This window comes from Arachis ipaensis, chromosome B03, assembly GCF_000816755.2.
Source record: "Arachis ipaensis cultivar K30076 chromosome B03, Araip1.1, whole genome shotgun sequence".
Classification (NCBI taxonomy): Eukaryota; Viridiplantae; Streptophyta; class Magnoliopsida; order Fabales; family Fabaceae; genus Arachis; species Arachis ipaensis.
The window spans coordinates 96,633,945-96,653,393 of NC_029787.2; the positions used below are offsets into that span (position 1 = coordinate 96,633,945).

Here is a 19,449-nt window from a genome sequence, read left to right on the forward strand (position 1 = left end):
TAAATTTTTATCATATATTTAATTATGTGGTGGAATACTGGAAAGGCACAAGCTCATCATAAGCCACGTAACTACACCTCAACATCAAGCCTCTTTCTTTCTCATAAACGTCTTAGCTTCAAAATGTCTAGATAAATCTTTTTTAGCAAAAATAGGATTATTAGAATAAGTATAAAAAACAAATCTTTTAAACGTTATCATTTTTATTTTTTACAGAAAGATATTTCAAAAATAAAAATATGTATTTTAATTTCTCTTAAGAATTAAAATATCTACCTTTAAAATGGTTGAAATCTGATTTAGATAATTACTGCTGAATATTTAAGCGTATACTGCTTTGAAATGTTGGCAAGACAAATTACATGGATGCCTTTTACCAGAAGTTTTGAGCCTGACTTTGAGTTTTCAACACGTACAACCTGCGTCATCAATTTGACGAAGATGTTGATGGCGTTCTGATTTGATAACCGGAGTACTAATTCAATTTAGTTACAATTAAAAGACTAACACTTAGTAAAATAAAATCTAATTAAATCTATCTTAGTATATATTTTATTAGTTTTTTCGTTTAGATTGAATTAAATTAATAATTTTCTTTAGATCAATTTACTTTTGAACTCCTCTCTTGTTCTTCCAGTCCAACCATATTTGTGTGAACTTATTCTTCTCCCCCTCCCACTCCAACCATATTTGCGTGAACTATTAATACGTTTACTTTACTTATGGAAATGAAGCTAAGCTTATTGTTGAAAATTTGGCCGATCATTTAGACCGTTCAAAGAAATATACGTTGCTTTCGTGTTGGTTGCATAGTCTTCGTAGAAAATATTCCCAAATTTCTACCTCTATATATTTGAATTAACAATCATATTAGATGTAAAAAAAATCATTAAATCAATTATTTATATAAAATATATATTTATACATAAATATATAATAAATCAATAATTAATTTTGTAATTAATTTTTAATATATAAATAAGATTTTTAAATCAAATAAAAAATATTTAAATATTTTAAAAGTGTTTAGTAGATTGGATAATTTCAGATAATCTTCGATTAAATCATTAGTTGGTTTAAATTTAACTTTCTCAAATTCATTAGGTTGTATGGAACTGAATATTATTCTATTTTTTGTTACGTATATTTAGAGGTGCATGCTATGGTGAGGAAAAAATAATGAAAAGATAAAGATTTATTTTGATAAATAATTAGCTACTTATCTAAAAAAGATATAATTTTGTTTTGATTAATTTTTTAAAACAAACTAATACACTTGTATTTATTCCCTCAGTACAAAAGTCCTCTGGTGCAGTAATTGAAAAGTTAAGCAAGAAATATTAGCAATGGGTTCAAATAGTACAGGATGTCCGGCAGGCATGAAAGCGACGTCGAATGGGGTGTTTCAGGGAGACAATCCGCTTGACTACGCACTCCCTCTTGCAATCTTACAAATCTGCATGGTGGTTCTTCTCACTCGCCTCCTAGCATTCCTTCTCAAGCCACTAAGGCAACCTCGCGTGATTGCAGAAATTGTGGGTGGAATATTGCTGGGTCCATCAGCTCTGGGACGCAGCACTGCCTTTCTAAACGCGGTCTTCCCATCCAAGAGCCTAACGGTCTTGGACACTTTGGCCAACATTGGCTTACTTTTCTTTATGTTCTTGATAGGACTCGAGCTCGACACAAGGTCCCTCCTTAACAAAACAGGAAAGAAAGCTCTTGCCATTGCCCTTGCAGGGATCACATTCCCCTTCGTCTTGGGAATCGGGACATCTTTCGCACTTCGAGCAACAATCTCGCAGGGAGTCGATAAAGCACCTTTCTTTGTGTTCATGGGAGTCGCACTCTCCATCACCGCCTTCCCCGTCCTGGCACGCATCTTGGCTGAGTTGAGGCTGCTTACCACTGAGGTTGGACGGATGGCCATGTCAGCAGCGGCTGTTAATGACGTGGCAGCGTGGATTCTTCTCGCCCTTGCGATTGCGCTCTCTGGCTCTAACTCTTCTCCACTTGTCTCCGTTTGGGTCCTCTTGTCCGGATGCGGCTTTGTAATCTGTTGCGCACTTGTTCTTCCTCCGATCTTCAGATGGATGTCTCGGCGCTGCTCTGAAGGTGAAGCCGTCAACGAGTCCTATGTCTGTGCCACGTTGGCAACGGTCTTGGCAGCTGGTTTTGTCACTGACACCATTGGAATCCATGCTCTGTTTGGGGCTTTTGTCGTTGGAGTTGTTCTTCCCAAGGAAGGCCCTTTTGCGGCTGCTCTTGTTGAGAAGGTTGAGGATCTTGTCTCTGGTCTCTTCCTTCCATTGTACTTTGTGTCCAGCGGACTCAAGACAAATGTAGCCACCATTCGTGGCCTCAAGTCCTGGGGGCTCCTTCTTTTGGTTATATTCAATGCTTGCTTCGGTAAGATTGTTGGTACCATTGCTGTCTCCTCCTTTTGTAGGGTACCTTTTCAAGAATCATTGGCTCTCGGCTTTCTCATGAATACTAAGGGCTTGGTAGAGCTCATCGTGCTCAACATTGGTAAAGATAGGAAGGTAAATTAAATTAACAAAAAGTTGTAAATTTAGACGTAATTATTTTCTTATGAACTTAGTAGTTAAAAATTGTTAAATAATAAATTATATCAAATTATTTAGCGGTTTTGATCTAGTGACTATATGTGAGTTTTTATTTTAACAAAAATGTTTAATTTGTTTAACCCTCAACGTTGCATTTGATTAAGTTTTGCACATGATCTTATTACTTTTTTTAATTACTTTGTAGGTATTAAATGACCAAACATTTGCAATTATGGTGCTGATGGCTATCTTCACAACATTCATCACGACGCCTTTGGTAATGGCAGTTTATAAACCGGCCAAGAGAATGGCAAAAGCTGACTACAAATACAGAACAGTTAAGAGGAAAAACCCGGACACTCAACTGCGACTCATGGTGTGTTTCCACAGCACAAGGAACATCCCTTCAATGCTAAATCTGATTGAAGCCTCGCGCGGCACTGAAAAAAGGGAAGGCCTTTGCATATATGCATTGCATCTCATGGAGCTCACTGAGAGGCCTTCTGCTATATTGATGGTCCACAAAACCAGAAAGAATGGCCTACCCTTTTGGAACAAAGGCTGCCACAGCAACAGCCATTCTGATGCGAATCAAATGGTGATTGCATTTGAGGCTTTGGAGCAGCTAAGCAGAGTGTCGATTCGCCCCATGACTGCAATCTCATCCATCCCCAACATTCACGATGACATATGCGCTTGTGCTGAGAGCAAGAGGGTTGCAATGGTAATTCTGCCATTTCACAAGCACCAAAGGGTTGATGGAACATGGGAAACAACAAGAAGTGAATTCAGGTGGGTGAATAAGAGAGTTCTCGAGCATGCACCCTGTTCTGTAGGGATCTTGGTGGACCGGGGGCTTGGTGGGACCACCCACGTGGCAGCAAGTAATGTTTCATCTTCAATGACGATGCTATTCTTTGGAGGCAACGATGATCAAGAGGCGCTTACTTATGCTTTGAGAATGGCAGAGCATCCTGGTATCAACCTCACCATAGTGCACTTGATAGTAAGGTCCGAGGATGTTGGAGCCATTGTCAGTGTCGTAGATATAAACGACAACGCATCATCGTCATCATCATCAACGGACGAGATGCTGCTTTCTGAGGTCAAAGCAAAGAAGAGCTTATCCGTAAAGTTTGAAGAGAGAGTTGTGAAAAGCCTCGGTGAGATAATTGAGGTGGTTGGAGAGTACAGCAGAGCATGCAACTTGTTTGTGGTTGGTAGGGTGCCTAAAGGACACGTGGCGGTGACTTTGAACAATGTGAAATGCGAGTGTCCAGAATTGGGGCCACTCTGCAACTTGTTGACCTCTCCGGAACTGGTCTCAACTTCAGCCTCGGTTTTGGTCGTGCAACACTATCATGCTCTATGAAAATTTTGCTCCAGTGGATAAAAAATTTTCTTTTCTTTCATTTTAGACTTAATTAATCCTGTAAGTGGGGATCATGTAATATTATACCTGATGTTATGCGAATCAACTTTCCAACATATAGTGGCGGTCACTTTCTTTTTGTTAGTGTTAAAATCTAAGGAGGCTACTCTAATAAACATATCAAAAATGTCTTTTTTTAAAGGTAGTATACGTGTCACATTACTATTGGACAAAATATTAAATCGGTCAATAAAATATTTTAAATAAATCAAAATAAAATTGATTTATTATAATTATCAGATTCGATTCAATCCGATCGATTTACATAATCTAAATCAAATCATATTTAAATTTTTTATAAAAATAGCAAATATATCCTTAATTTTTATTTGACAGACATTTAAATCTATAAAAATATAAAATTACAATTAAGTCCTTAAAAAAATAAAACCTAACCCTAAATTCTTGCTAACCCAAACCCAAGCCCAAGCAAGGCAAACCCAATCTCAATGGCTCACCAATCTCTCAATCTAACCCCAAAAAAGCCCTACCCTTTCACTACCCACCCCACCCAGTAAGAACTTCATTCTCGTTCTCCTCTCTTGGTAGCAATCTAATGAAAGCTAGAAATCAATTTCATAAGAGCTTCATTCATATAGCGCGTTATCCTCTCCTTTTTCTCGCGAAGTCAATTGTGTGAGGGCGCAAACCACTTCTTTGGAATCCTCACCGCCGTGGTGCTCCCCCTCCGTCAATTCCAGTAGTCTCGTCATCCCCATTGTTGTATCCATCACTGAGCCACTTCCCCGTCCTTCCTCCATGATTGCGCGCACCACTTCATTAGGTTTGCTATCCCTCTTTCAATTTGGTTGAGTTTTCTTCTTGGTTTCACTTTTCAGTTTAGCTCAGATTGATGTTTTTCTTCTTGATTGGGTATATATAGTCAAGAATCAGATTTGGAATTTGTTTTCTACCTCGCACGAACAGAAAAGAAGCAGAAACAAGAAACACACCTCCGCGCTAGAATCGTTGCCGACGTTCCCCTCTACCCGTCAGTACCGGCTGCATTGTGCTTCCCCTTGCCAGTGGGTCCATCGCCGATTTGCTCCCTCCTTCCTCTGGTTCTATTCTTAGGTCTGCTTAGCTTCTTGGTTCAGATTACTGGTATGTAAAAAATTCCTCCTTCAATTTTGTTGTGTTTTCTTTTTGGTTTCAGAATTGAAATTGGTTCCCACTAATGTTTTTCTTGTTGGTTCGGTTTCGATTTTAGTTAATGTGTTTGGTTTGTCTAAAAATCTCCTTTTCAATTTGGGGAACATTTCTTTTTCATTTCAGATTTCAATTTGGTTAACATCATGATTTTTCTTCTTGATTTGGTTTCAATTTTTGGGGGTTGTTTTCGTTCTTGCCAAGAACACAGGACAAAAGGGGGTGAAGCAAAGGAAAGGCCTGCAAGACGCACCGATACCGCTGTGAAGAGTTGTCGCCGCAACGCGCTGCACCTCCATTCTGGGTTTTTCCTATCTGGTACGTGTATATTATTTGTTGCTGCCGTCTTTACCTATTTCAATTTAGGGTAGAATCAGCTTTTTCCAATTTGGATTCATACTAAAGATGTTATGCATTGTTGATTAATTTGTCGAAATAGTATTACTATATGTTAATAATAATTTAGATTTACATGTATGCATCTTAACATGTTTTGGATTGGTGTTTTGTATTTTTTCGGGAGGAATTTAGTGGATGTTGAGGGGTAGGGAATGATATGTGTGGTGAGTTATGAATGTATCTATTGCCTATGTATGACTTTATACTCTTTGGCTGATTGAAATTTTGTTCTTTTATACAATTTAGTATTCTGTTTTTACTGTTTTAATTGTGTGCTGGATATGGGGCTTGTGTGTGGTTAATAAATAATAGATGGTCTTGCAAATGTTTATGCATCCTGCCATATGCTAAATACTTTAGTTGGTTTATGAGAGGTCCTACAGAAAGTTTCTTTTCCACATAATTTAACATGTTGTGGAGTGCTATTTTGGTTCCTGTGCTGTATTTAGATTATTGCAATGGATTTTCTATACCTTTTTTTGAGAATGTTTAAATCTTCATTTTAATATGCTAAGTCACTGATAACAAATCTCTATTATCCAAGTTTTAATCATATTATGCAAGTAAAATACAATGATATTAGAGTTAAAGATGCCAAAGTACCCGACCACCTCCATTTTTGCTAAAGAGTGATCAAATTTAACATACCTTGGGTGGTAATATAAATCATTGTGTAAATTTACCACGTGTAATGTGGATATGACTATGAGAATTTGGAGCTACTAGAACCTTTGATGTTTATGAATAGGCCCAAACCTCAAAGTTCTTGCAAATTTATGATATAAGTATTTGGACTAGAATACCTCATGTTTAAGAATACAACATGCATGCATCTCGAAGAAGAGGGAGGTGACAGGTGTAATTTTGTAATGCTATGTTGCTACATTAGTTATTAGTTCCTGATTTGCATGCTATAGCAACTTCTTTTGGGTAAATTTACTTGGCCTTTTGTAATAAATTGTCTGTTAATTTTCAGCAGAATACTGCCAAAGCAGGAGAGAAGAAAATAGAAATGCAATCAAGTGGTACTAAAGAAGATAACATATTCTCCCTTACAAAGCAACTTTCTCTAAATTCCTTTGGCAAAAAACAAGTCTTCAAATAGCTAGATTATTACGATAACAAAAGCTAGTTTCTTATTTATTTCTTCATTTTTGGTGTCATATTCCCTTGTTCAATGTTCACGAGTATCTCTGTGATTTTGTCTAATTAAATTGTGTTATACCTATGATTATGTTAACATTATTATGTGCATGATTGGCCTTAGCACTTTGTGAAGCTTTTGTGGATAATAATAATAATAATAATAATAATAATAATAATAATAATAATAATAATAAATTTTCTTTTAATTGGACGACTACAAGAGAAAACAAATTATGTGAAGTACCTAAATGCTATCTTTTCTTTCATTTCCCCTTTTATAAAGCAAAATTATGTAAAAGTCTCACCAAATGAGTTGTTCTCGTGACAACAACATCCAAGAAGGTTTGAAATGAGTCATCCAGCAAGTGTTCCTGATAGAACCCTGTTGAGCCATATTTAAAACAATAATGTGTCAATGTTAGGAACTATATCATACAAGTTAGGCGCATAATTCACGTGACAATGTCATTTTATTAACAACAACAATTTGAGCTATAAAATATAAAATATATCTTGAACCTAAATAACTGAAAAATACTTCTTATCTACCATCTATTCCCATATTTGAAAATCACAATTGTCTTTTATTCCCACTAGAATGAAAACCACTTTAAGTGGCTCCGAATTTTTTATGGCATGACTATGATGTTCCATCAAGATGAACTCATGAACGAAATGGCCACACACAGTTTTAGTATATTTCTTACTGACCCTCTAAGATAATTCAAATCTATACATTTTTTATATATTATCCAAAAAATTGTATAACTATGTTTCAATTCAATTATGTGGTTGATGGAAAAGAAAAGAAAGCCATAGACATAGCATTGATTAGTATATATTCAGAGTAATTTAATATTACATAAGATAAATTAAATTCTATGAATCCATGGGAGATGATTTCACGTGACTTTGTTAAATTCAATTGGATCAGTTGGACTAGTTATAATATCTTTAAAATTAACATTTTATACGAAAAATATTTTAGTTTAATAATTTAAACCAATCAAACCTTTTCATTAAACAAAAAAAAAAACAGTCATTTTTAATGTAAAAATCTTTTTCTTATCTAATGTACTGGTGATCTGATTTTGCTAGTGTATATATCAATTTTGTATTGTTTTACTTAAATCATAAATTATTAATTGAGATCCTTAATTACTTTTTTTTTTCTTTGAATGATGATCAATCTTTAAGAATGAAATCACATAGTTTTTATGTCAAATTTTTCTTTCCTTTTTCTAATGATATCATCAATTTTAACTATATATGAAATGCAAGATATATATAACTTTTCTTTATAAAAATGACAAATATCCGACTACAAGTGAAAATTTTTATTTTAATGTAAGTATAAAATTTTTTAAGATTAAAAAAAATTATTGATTCATGCAATAATGAATAAAATCATATCATATCTAATACATTAGGAAACAAAATATTGGTATAACTATATAAATTACATTAATCACGAGATTTTGAAGCATGAATAAAATTTAAAATATTATTCTATTCTCAAAATTCAATCTAAATATTATGTTTAATAACTTAATTCACTTAATTAGAGTATATTCATTAGAATTATTTTTGTAACAATAGCTAATGAAAATAAATTTATTCAGGATCAAGTTTAAAATAAAATAATAGCAATTAATGTGAATTTAATCAAGTATTAAAATAAAATAATGATAAACTATTGTTGTATTAATATAGTGACATCATGAATTTGATTTGTTTATAGATTTATAACTGAGTCAAGGAAGAACGATAGCCAACTCGAACTTTTTTCTTTAACAGTTTGATAAGTTAAAGTGATGATATTGATGGCAGATTTTGAACTTTAATTTGAACTTATATATTAATGTGAATTTAATATGGTACTAAAAGAAAATTAAGATCTTTTTTATGACATAAAAGATAGCCAACGTAAGAAAAAGAGAAAACAAAAAATTTAGTATCTAGGACGAAAATTGAGAGACTGAGACTCGATATCATGTTTGTTAGGTAGCGTTTGGTGGAGAGACAGAGACGAAAAGACTGAGACTAAGAGACTGAGACTAAGAGACAGGGATTGAAATAAATCTCAGTATTCTGTTTGGTGCAAAATGGGAGACAGGAATTGAAACAAGAATTAAACTCTAATTTAATTTGCACAAAGGATAAAATTGGAATTAATTAATTGAAATGAAAGTATTTTTGGTATAAAATGTTATTAAAATTTCAGTCTCCATCTCTAAAAATTTCAGTCTTCTGTGTCCCTACTTTTTGGAGGTACTGAAATACTAAAATTTTAGAGACAGAGACAGAAATTTTAGTACCAGTCTCTGATCTAACAAACACGATACTGAGTCTCAATCTCTCAGTACCTCAAAACAAACACTACCTATTAGTTCAGAAACTAGTACTAAAATTTTAGTATCTGTTCCCAAAATTTTAGAAGTACCTCCAAAAAGTGGGGACAGGAGACTGAAATTTGGTGGGACGAAGATTGAAACGTTAATAACATTTTACACCTAAAATATCATCATTTCAATTAATTAATTTCAAGTTTACTCTTTGTACAAATTAAATTAAAGCTTTATTCTTATTTTAGTCTCTGTCTTTCACTTTACACCAAATACAATGCTGAAACTTATTTCAATCTCGGTCTTTCAATCTCTGTCTCTCAATCTCAGTCTTTCAGTCTCTGTCGCTCTTCCAAACGCTATCTAACATAAGCGCTGACGAAAACAATGGTGAATATTATATTATCCGCATTGTCATCGCATCGGATAAGATCAACACTCTAAAAGGATCGGTGTGGTTGTAGGACGTGACAAATTTTCTGTTGGTCTAGGATGGATACCAATCTAGAGAGACCATTTTATCAATACTCTAAAAATATATTTGTCTCTTGAATATGATAGAAAAATAAAGATAATAAATAAAAATATATAGATGTAAATTTTGAATAAAAAATACTTTATTCATTAATATGTATTCGTTATATTTATTCATTAGTATTTAACTCTAAATTATAATTAAGAAAATATTAATTGCTATGTTCGATTATCTAAACCGATCAGTCGCGGATAGGTTTAATTACTCTATTGGTCCCTATAGTTTCGTGAAATTTTCAATTAGGTCCCAATTCTTTTTTTCTTTTCAATTGGGTCCCTGCACTCATTTTTTTTCAATTAAGTCCCTCTTAGTAGTGATTGACTTAATTTTATAGGGACCCAACTAAAAAAAGAATTGGTATAGGGACTTAAATAAAAGGAAAAAAAGTGTAGGGACCCAATTAAAAAAAAATTTAGTGCAAGGACTCAATTAAGAGGAAAAAAAGTATAAGGACCTAATTGAAAATTTTGCGAAACTATAGAGACCAATAGAGTAATTAAACCTCACAGATATGTACCTGCAGATCTGATCTGCAGGTCCACATATTCACACACCTAATAAATGAAGAGTAAATTATTTGTTCAATTATAGTATAATTTATATTTAGTATAATTTGTAATAAATTAGAATATTATCTTTCTTCGAATAATATATAAGAGTTTATCTATCTTGTACCCTATTAAAGTTACAAAATTAGAAAGAAAATCAAAAAAATATTATATCCAATAATTAATTTGTTTAGATATCCAAATATCAAATAATTTAATATTTAATATTAACTATATAATTTGATTTATTTAAAATTATAAGTCTTAAATGTTCTAATATTTTCATTCTTTTATCATTATATTTATTTATTAGCATTTAAGTTTAAATTATAATAGAATTGTCTTAATTTAATTTTAAAATAAATGTATAAATAAAAAAAATGCATTAGTTATTTGGGAAAATATGAAACCCTACTAGCTACTAAGTTCTTTGTTTTCATCTACGCTGTTTCATTTCTCATTTCTACTTTCACGTTTTCCTCTTTTCCTTCCCCTCCCATCCACTTCTCAGATCTCTGAATCCCCAATATACTTGACCATCACCACTGCCGTTTCCTCTTCTTCGGTCTCGCATTCCCAATGCCTCCCCACATGGCGATAGTCTTCTATTCTCTTCTCCAGGTCTCGCATCCCCAATGCCTTCCCACATCCCTTTGTCCCTTCTTTTCACCTCAACAATTGCAGCCACTGCCGTTGAGATTACGGAGACAACATGGCCTACGCGTAACAATTGCAGCCACATCTTTGTCCCTTCTTTTTACATTTCTGAGTGGTGGTTTGTTATTTCTCGTAGCAACGATGGAGATTCGTGGAAGCAGCCACTCTCATAACAAATGGGTAAATTAGAATTTCAATATAAGATCTTTAATTAGAATATAAGATCGTAAATTGGATTAACTTTATTATTTGGAGGATATTTTTAAAAAAAATTACTAGATTGAATTTGATTTTGAATATCTGATTTGAAATTAGAATATTGTATTTATTAGGATATCTTTATAATAAAATTAGATTTCTGCACCATTTTTGTTGATTTTCGCTATAAATAAGTGTTTTACGTCACGTTTTAAAACTAAGCACTCCTTTTTTTTCAGGTACAGTAAACTGGAGGAGCAAAGAGGATGAGTAAGATAATCATACTTGTTTTTGTTAATTAAAAAATATGATTATCAATCTTTTGTAATCTGTTTTTATTTTCTATTTTTCTTTTATTCTAATATCAATATTGAAATTCATTTGGTTTGACTAGCAAACACCGGCAGTAACTTTGAAGGGAGAATCGAACATGCACTTTTCTGCTTTGGATGAGAAGGTAATGTATTTTTTTGCTGTCATATCCGAAGATGTCTTGCTTTTTTAGCAAGTTTTTTTTTAAAGTTTGTAGTTATCTTTTGTGATATCTAGATTTGCTGTGTTGTTACCTTATTATTTAGTAATGCGTGTCTTATTTTATGGCATCTTGAAGCTTGGAAAGGGTGTTGTCGAGGCACTGTCAACGATGATACGCGAAGCTGTTGTGGATGGGATAACAACGGTTCTGCCAAAGTTTGTCGAAACGGTTGGTTCCTCATCAAAAATTGAGAGTCACAGTGTCAAGCTTTCGGATATTGCTCCAGCTGTTACACCACCGTCAGACAGTTTGAAACGCTTCCTTGACGCCAACCCCGCAATGTATTTGGGTGACGAGCCAGTAACGAAAAAAAGGACACCGAGGCGCAAAGGAAAAAAGCCGGTCTCCGAAGTTAAGGTTTTATATTTTTTTAACAAATGTCACAATTTATTTTTTATTTTCAATTATTGTTATTAATTTTTATAATTATATTTTTTATCATTATCCTTTTTTCTTAAATCCTTTTAAATAAAAGAATAAAAATAAACTAAACTGTTACCCTTACTTCTTAAATTAATTGTCATGTTTTTTGGATTTACAGAAAGAATTACATTTTGGAGAGAAGCTTTCTCCAGGCCGTTCATGGCTTTATTACAATAATTACAATCCAAATATGGATGAAGATGACATGCCACATGTAAGTTTTGGTCTTTAGGATAACATTGTTATTAATAGAATTTTGTGTACACTTTTACTAAATAATTAATGTTGACATTGTTTTTATAGTGTTTGGACCTTTCATTTCGACCAACTAAAGAGATGAAATTTTTTGAATATGAGCTGGCCATTGCTGCTTACATTTTTGGAAACAATTTGGATCCAAAGTAAGTAAAATTAATTTATTTCTCATTTTAATTGTTGATTTGTCATGTAATTATTTTTTTAATATTTTCTAACACCATAGTATAATATTCTTTTACATGATTTAAGGGAAGTGCTTATTCCAGACGATCATTGTATGGGCACACGTGAGACTCTTCTGACTATTATGCCCGGCAAGCCAATAATTGGTGATGTAAGAATCATTTCAACAGTATTTCTTTGTTATGCTTGCAAATTTATAAAATTTGGATTAGTGCAACATAACCGTGATTGTCTTTTATCCATAGGTCCTTACCTTAGTTTGTTCGATGATGACCAAAAGGCCATTTGGGCCAAATAAATTCAAATTAGACAACAAATGATTTTTGCCACCGACATTCTCTGTAAGTTTATTAGCAATTCAAAATTTACTCTTCAATATAAATATATCTTCCTAGTTAATTTATAAATATAATAAGATTCCTCACTTAGTTCAATATGCAATGTAGAAAATTGTTTTAAGTTCGAAACAAAAATGTTCCGGCACAATGAAATACATCAAGGGTAACTTTATGGGAGACCTCGGCTTTTTACACGAGGTTTGTTAATTCCGATCAACATTCAATTAATTGGAATATTAATATTTCAATGCTGTTTTTATTAAAAAATATTTTCTGAATGTTGTAGATTTTTGTGCCAATTCACCTTAATGATCATTGGTTCCTCATAGTGGTTAATTTGCTTTATGGGACTGTGAGGTATATGGACTCGTTCAAGCGTTGTACATCGATGATAGAGCGTAAAAGAGTCATTGACGATGTGTTAACTTATCTTGAGAAGTTTGTATCTGACAAAAACTTCCAAGAAACACCTTCACATAAAAACCTTCAATTTTCTAAATATAAATTCTCTGAGCCAACTGTCCCGCAACAAAAGGCCAATTCGTAAGTTTAAAAATATGAATTTTTAGAGTACAAGTTAATTTTTCTGGCTGTTCTTTTATATTATTGCTTTGTTAATGTGTGCCTTGAATTGTGGTGAAGGAATGATTGTGGTATTTGGGTCGCTGAATGGATGATCCTCAACCACTATTGGGGCGTCAATAAGCCATGGGTAGGAAAATCGTCTATGGATTTTATAATGTTTAGTTTGTTGGGTTTATTTAATTAAATAATATCATTGTAACTGTCTGTTAGATTGTCAATGATTACTCAAGGATGCGATTGGCTGTAGATTTGGTGTACAAATGGCACAATCCGAAACGGGATATGATAAAAGAGCTTGCTGTTGCTGACTGGAATAAAAAGATGCAGCAGTCTGTCCTTCAAACTTAGAATTTTAAGACGCCTCTAGTTAAAAATTTATTAATCGTAATCGTGTATTTTAAGAACACATTTATTTAGTTAAGTTATGGATTGATTAGGCCATTTTAAATTTGTTTGAAGTACACTTTATCTTTATATTTAAGTCTATAATGATTTATATATTATTGTTTTTGGACTATTTAGATATATATTGTTCTTTTTTTATTTATAATAATTTATATATGATCTTTCTAGCAATTGTTTCATTATTATTGAACCTAACCTAAATTTTAAGTTCAGTAGTATACTCTATAATTTAGATATATATTATTGAATGGATGAGAATTCCTTTAACCTTCCATGATGCAGTCGCAGTGGTTATGGTAACAACAATTACTATGTTAAAAATCTGAAGTGCATATGGTAAATATTGTGGTGACAGGTACTTTTGCATTTTAGTAATAAGGAATGGTTAGGATGAGTTAGGTAATTCTGTTATGGCCATTATAGATTATTTGCATTATAGTGTTCCTATTCAATTTTCTGTGTTACAGCATAGTACTATATACTTATCCTTTGTGTTTGTGAGAAATCTTTTGAGTGCAAACTGAAACAGAACTTTGTGGCTGTGGCAGCCTACAATAAATCCAATTTCCGCAGCTGCTGCCAGCAGTGCTGCACTTTTAGAAAGGGCCCCATTTGTGGTAGCTATGGATGGACTGCACCATTTTTCTTGCAGTTCCTCTTTTGAAATTATTTATTTATTTATGCCTTGTTTGATGGATATTTTATCTAAGTTTGCAAGACATTCATTTCCTTGAATTATTAATCTGTTTTAGTTATAATTTTGGAAATATAGAACATTTTATAGGTACAAATTTCATGTAGAATTATTTAATTTATAATCGTTATTCATTCTCTATTGGAAGCAAGCAACTTGATACTCTGCTTTGAAGTCCTTCAAAGTCCACAGTAGTTAATATGTGCTGCAAGAGACTTATGTGAAGATAATTGAGTGAAGATATTCCAAATTGTGTTTCAGCAAAAAGAAAGTTTTGATGAAAGCAACAATGCACCAATTAGAATGCAGCAAGGAGTCTCCCAATGACGAGGATTGAATACAGCAAGAATGCAACATTACAGCCTTCTATAAGTTGTTGAAGCTCTGAAGGAGAAGTAAAGAACAAGTAAAGAACAAGTACAAGAAAAGAAGAAGCTTTGTAAGCCATTAGAGATAAGATTTTGATTTTGATTTTTTTTTTTTTTTGCGTGTTGAAGCTCTAAAGGAGTGGCTGCATTTTATAGTTCAGACTTTGGTGTAACTATGGCGGTGAGTTAAATGTTTCTCGTGGAATGCAATGGCAGTTGCCAACGACTGTGTAATGGATGGAGCCTCTTTGTCTTTGGTAGTTGTTATTTGGTTACAATAGTTAGTGTTATGTGGCCTTAACTTGTATTACCTGCTATTTTTGGAAGATATTCACCAATGTCATAGCGGCTACTAAATGTAACATTCACATGGCTGAGTTGTGTGCTGTAAAATATCAAGAAAACTCTGAATTTTGGATTTACCTCCAGGTACAAATCTAGTTGTAAAAATGGTGAAAATATAGTGTTCAAACAACAGCTGGAATTATGTAAATCATGCACATATGCAGAAACAATCTTTTTATAAAAATACCGAGTGAAGAGTACTGTTATTTGAACATCTAAAATTTAGTGAAGCTTTCAATGTACCTAGATGATTAATCCAATATTAAGTTCATATTAATACTCAGTTTTGTGTAAAACAGTGTCATGCTGCATTTCACTTAAAAAAACACAAGAATAGCATTATGCTGTTGCTGAATTCATTTCGTTTAGTGACATAACTTGAGCCTAGTTTTTTACACTTGAATAACTAAATAAAAAAGCATCAAAACCACTGAAAGATTTTCCTCCTTGAATTCCCTGTTTTGACAAAGGTATTACAATTTTATAATGTTCTCATCAAACCAAAAAATATTCTATGAGGCTTGCTTTTGCTTTTCCACTCTCGGGCCGCAGAATCCACCAGAACCCTTGCTGCTGATGCTCTAGTTGGTGCCGTGGATACTATCTCAACCACCTCTTCATTGCTTAACACATCCCTTCTATGCTGAGAGACTTTAATGATAATTGTAACATTACTGTGGCAACTGAGACCACAAGAACAAATAAAAGCAGATATATTTTCGAAAGTCTTACTCCATCCGAGGCAAGAACAATGAACTCGTCTTTGTCTGTAAGAAGCCGGTGAGAAAATTCTGGTATAGAAATGACACCGTAAACCTTCAAACAAAAATCGCCAAATACTCTAGCAATTGCTAATCCAAGTGCATCATCAAAAGGTAACCACACCCTTGGAACTTCTGGTTCATCTTGCAAGGCAAATACCTTGCCCTTGCACCTTTTGATTCTTTAAGCTTCCCCTGTAAAAATTCAAATAAGCTATCTCAAAGCAAAAACATAGACTGAACTGAGAAAGGATGAACAATGATGACAAAACTGACTTGGCAAATCAGGATTCAAATCAATTGTCAACTGAATTACCACCATGGAGTCATTGCTGTCCTTGGATCCCATGATTGCTCGGGAATTCCCTATTTTCTTCATGAACAGAATTGATCCATGGAAAGTGAACAACATAGAAATGTCAGTGAAAAGAAGCAATGAAGTATATGCAGCAACTGAATGCACTACTCATTGAGCTGCTACCTGCTTCACTATGGTTACAGCTGTGCTCCCACTACAGAAACAATCCAGATTCGGATGAGACCTCAGCTCTTTGTCCATGGCCTTATATGCCTTCATGAAAGCTTCTCTCCACATGGAATTTACTAACATGTGAAACCAAGTGATAGAATATACTAAAACTATGTAGGATGATTGGTCCCTCCTCAAGAATCACATTGACAACATCAAACTCCGAGGCTCCTGACATTAATTTAATCCATAAACTATGCATTGGAAAACTAAACTTAAGTAGAAAAAGCAGAGAACACAAGAGGCTTCAATTTTCAAAAGTGTTAACAACTAAATTTCTATGCATTTTTTTCACAGAACAGAACATAAATCTTCATAAAATAGAATACCAAAATAAAGAGCAAGGCAACACACTTGTGATAGTGTCCAAGTTTTCTCATTCCATAGCAGGGAGGAAGAATATAAGGAACAAAAACCAATCTTTTTTAGACGGATTTGGATTGAGGATATTCACATTTTATTATCAAAACTAATGAGGCTTGATGTAAAACACAAGAAAATATTTGCATATTTAATCTGTTATTGAAATATTCATAGCCAACTAAGACAATAAACCTATCATGACAATTGGAAAGTAAAAAAGAAAATAAATCAGTTTAACAATCTGTTACTGCACCTGTTTCAGAAGGTATTAAATTGCCTAAAATGCTCAAACAATGATTCAATAAATAAAAAATTCTCATGGAGTACAACCAAACATTAAATTGCTACTGGTTTTTCTTTGATACACAGTCTAGCAGTCCCCATCATATATCAACCTCAATGCACTACTGCATCCCATTGAACTTTGGATATTGTCCTTGTTGTACAACCTGTTCTCCACAGCACAAACAAATTTGAGAGAAAAAGAAAGGAATTCAGCGAATCATAATGGATATCAAACAGTTTAAAATTTACTAATCACTAAGTTCTAACAATGCAATAATTCATCTCTTATTACTGATACCTGTAATAGCCACTGATTACTTCCATATGGTGGGTTGGGAGCCCCATGGCTATTAATCAATTCTGAGTCACCTAGCCCAAACCCTAACTGCACATATGTATTTACTTCTGTTTTTGGCACTGCTGATGTATCTTGAGAAGTCATAGGGTCCTTGAGAAGCTCCTAAGAAAAAATGATACATGCAGTCAAAATTTCTAACAAGTATAACTACAGCATAGAATTTACCAGTTTATTTTAATTTGTGTAACCACTAATGTAATATTGTATCTTACTAACCTCTTCTGTACCGAAGCTAGCTTGCGTCCCTTGAGAAGCCATAGGGTCTTTGGGAAGCTCCTGTGACAAAAGAAGGCATGAACTCAAACTTGCTATCAAGTATAACTACAACATAGAATTTAACAGGTTATTTTAATTCAAGTAAAGCATAATGCCATTTTGAATTTGACTGACCTTTTCTGCACCAAAGCTAGCCTGTGTGCCACCACCAATCTTATCATCCAAATTGTCACCCTCATTTTTCACAGGACAATTCTTCTTTACATGACCAGCATTGTTGCATTTAGTGCACCTCTATTTTCCTCTCTCTTTTTTCCCCTTTGGTGCATCTTTTGTCTTGACAACTGAAGGGTCACCAACAAAGTTCGGCATGGGAGAATCTCTTCTTCCTCTTTTCAAGCATGACTTTTGCTCTAGTGTTTTGGTCAAACGGGAGACTTCATTCATAGTGTCATGGAAAGAAGGATCATCTTGAGCTCCTAAGAATACCATCCACGTAGCTGCCACTGACAATGCGCCATAGCGCATTAAAAATTCTCTTTCTCCATCTTGCACAATGCTTCCAGCTGAACTTTCGTCCATATACTTTTTGGCATCCTTGGACCATCTTCTCAAAAGAAGACTTTCTGGCAACTTCTGTAAACATACCCTTTTCATGGCACAAAACATGTGGCAACAGGGAATGCCTTCACTACTCCACCTACTACATTCACACTCCATATTCTCGGTGTTGCGCTCATAAAGTACGGTGTATATATGTTGCCCTCTGTCATACTCCTTAACTTTTAAAACAACAGTAGTTGATATATTTTCCTCATTTATAACATCTAATGCAACCACTCCTTCGATCTCTGTTTTTACTTTGCCAAACATCTCCCGTGTGTAAAAATTTGCAGCACAAAGCTCCAATGCAGCTAAGCGAGTTGTTAACACAGGCTCTCCGTACACCGTCTTAAATTGAGAAACTAATTCGTTGTGTCTATAATCCCTAAGAGCATGTTCAAGATTCTGGACTAGCTCTAAAAGACTTTGACGAATGCCAATAAACCTCTTGATGAAGTTGTTTATCCCTTCACACCTTGATGTTGTTCTAAATCCAGCACAAAATTTATCTCGCAAGTAGGCGCTTGCCCAGCTTTTTCTCTTTTGATACTCATTTAGTACCCATTCATTTTCCTCCAACCCATATTTTTTTATCATATTCTCCCAATATTTTTCAAATTCATTCGGATGCCATGGAGCATACAAACATCTTCTGAAGTCGTCGGAAAAACCTTTGCTTTTTATGCTTGCCGTTACATTTTTCTGAATGTGCCAACCACATAATCGGTGAGTTGCATTTGGGAAGATTTATTGAATTGCTGCCTTCATTGCCTCATCACCATCTGTGACCACAACACTAGGAGACTTGTTCAGCATGACATCTAGAAAGTTTTGCAACAACCACGTATATGTTGCCGTTTGTTCGTTCTCTATCAAGGCAAAGCCAAATATGCATGTTTGACAGTGATGGTTACAACCCGAGAAGATAACCAACGGTCTTCTGTACTTATTTTTCCGATAGGTTGTATCAAATACAAGCACATCTCTAAAGCACTGATAATCTGCCCTACAAATGCCATCTGCCCAAAATAGATTCGCCAGCCGACTTTCATCAGTAGCACTGTACCTTGCCATGGCCATGGGGTCAACATCGGCTTTTCCAAGTAGATAGCTCATTGTTGCATTAGAATCCCCACCAATGAGCTTTGCACGACGAGTTCTTTCAATGCGGTTATCCAGATCCTTCTTTGTGAACCCGACATTAGCATAACCCCCGGCTAGGCC

The 19,449-nt window shown here is 34.1% G+C and overlaps 4 protein-coding genes and 1 long non-coding RNA gene across 11 annotated transcripts in view; 4 read left to right on the forward strand and 1 right to left on the reverse strand.

Moving 5' to 3' along the window:
• Positions 1 to 4,081, forward strand: part of LOC107630729 (cation/H(+) antiporter 18-like) — a 4,942-nt gene extending 861 nt beyond the window's left edge. The window contains exons 2-3 of one of the 2 annotated variants that reach the window (XM_021119122.1): positions 1,295 to 2,543; positions 2,773 to 4,081. In XM_021119122.1, coding sequence (XP_020974781.1) covers positions 1,347 to 2,543; positions 2,773 to 3,939 — 2,364 coding nt within the window. In that variant the 5' untranslated portion in view covers positions 1,295 to 1,346 and the 3' untranslated portion in view covers positions 3,940 to 4,081. The remainder of the gene's footprint in view (positions 1 to 1,294; positions 2,544 to 2,772) is intronic. The other variant, XM_016333946.2, reaches the window with a different exon arrangement.
• On the forward strand, positions 4,433 to 6,801 carry LOC107630733. Of its 5 annotated transcripts, none has more exons than XM_016333951.2 (4): positions 4,433 to 4,783; positions 4,927 to 5,103; positions 5,353 to 5,466; positions 6,524 to 6,789. In XM_016333951.2, the coding sequence occupies exons 1-4, from the start codon at positions 4,759 to 4,761 to the stop codon at positions 6,577 to 6,579; spliced, it is 372 nt and encodes a 123-aa protein (XP_016189437.1). In that variant the 5' UTR covers positions 4,433 to 4,758; the 3' UTR covers positions 6,580 to 6,789. The 5 variants fall into 5 exon arrangements, 2 of the variants coding, with proteins under 2 accessions (XP_016189437.1, XP_016189438.1); XM_016333952.2 differs by having other exon boundaries at positions 4,435 to 4,783; positions 6,527 to 6,775; XR_001618371.2 differs by having other exon boundaries at positions 4,436 to 4,783; positions 4,883 to 5,103; positions 5,360 to 5,466.
• LOC110270250 lies at positions 10,592 to 14,988 on the forward strand. Its single transcript, XR_002359563.1, has 2 exons — positions 10,592 to 10,844; positions 14,659 to 14,988. It is a non-coding gene; the product is annotated as an uncharacterized LOC110270250 (long non-coding RNA).
• On the forward strand, positions 10,838 to 13,787 carry LOC110270249. 2 transcript variants are annotated; one of them, XM_021119124.1, is made up of 12 exons: positions 10,838 to 10,958; positions 11,216 to 11,246; positions 11,371 to 11,433; positions 11,587 to 11,868; positions 12,053 to 12,148; positions 12,238 to 12,335; positions 12,442 to 12,526; positions 12,621 to 12,716; positions 12,822 to 12,911; positions 13,000 to 13,256; positions 13,356 to 13,425; positions 13,509 to 13,748. In XM_021119124.1, exons 3-8 carry the CDS (start codon positions 11,407 to 11,409, stop codon positions 12,693 to 12,695), a joined length of 663 nt encoding a protein of 220 aa, XP_020974783.1. In that variant the 5' UTR covers positions 10,838 to 10,958; positions 11,216 to 11,246; positions 11,371 to 11,406; the 3' UTR covers positions 12,696 to 12,716; positions 12,822 to 12,911; positions 13,000 to 13,256; positions 13,356 to 13,425; positions 13,509 to 13,748. The 2 variants fall into 2 exon arrangements, with proteins under 2 accessions (XP_020974783.1, XP_020974782.1); XM_021119123.1 differs by lacking the exons at positions 10,838 to 10,958; positions 11,216 to 11,246; positions 11,371 to 11,433 and having other exon boundaries at positions 11,440 to 11,868; positions 13,509 to 13,787.
• LOC107633415 (protein FAR1-RELATED SEQUENCE 9-like) lies at positions 17,917 to 18,822 on the reverse strand. The gene has a single exon (XM_016337049.1). It carries the CDS (start codon positions 18,820 to 18,822, stop codon positions 17,917 to 17,919), a length of 906 nt encoding a protein of 301 aa, XP_016192535.1.

Bases quoted from the DNA above. Each gene is read 5' to 3' on its own strand.
- LOC110270249 (XM_021119123.1), top strand. From the start codon at position 11,557: ATGCGTGTCTTATTTTATGGCATCTTGAAGCTTGGAAAGGGTGTTGTC. The intron at 11,869-12,052 runs GTTTTATATTTT...TTGGATTTACAG, and splicing joins AGCCGGTCTCCGAAGTTAAG to AAAGAATTACATTTTGGAGA. The intron at 12,527-12,620 runs GTAAGAATCATT...TTTTATCCATAG, and splicing joins GCAAGCCAATAATTGGTGAT to GTCCTTACCTTAGTTTGTTC.
- LOC107630733 (XM_016333951.2), top strand. From the start codon at position 4,759: ATGATTGCGCGCACCACTTCATTAG. The intron at 5,104-5,352 runs GTATGTAAAAAA...GTTCTTGCCAAG, and splicing joins CTTCTTGGTTCAGATTACTG to AACACAGGACAAAAGGGGGT. The intron at 5,467-6,523 runs GTACGTGTATAT...GTTAATTTTCAG, and splicing joins TTCTGGGTTTTTCCTATCTG to CAGAATACTGCCAAAGCAGG.
- LOC107633415 (XM_016337049.1), bottom strand. From the start codon at position 18,822: ATGATAAAAAAATATGGGTTGGAGGAAAATGAATGGGTACTAAATGAG.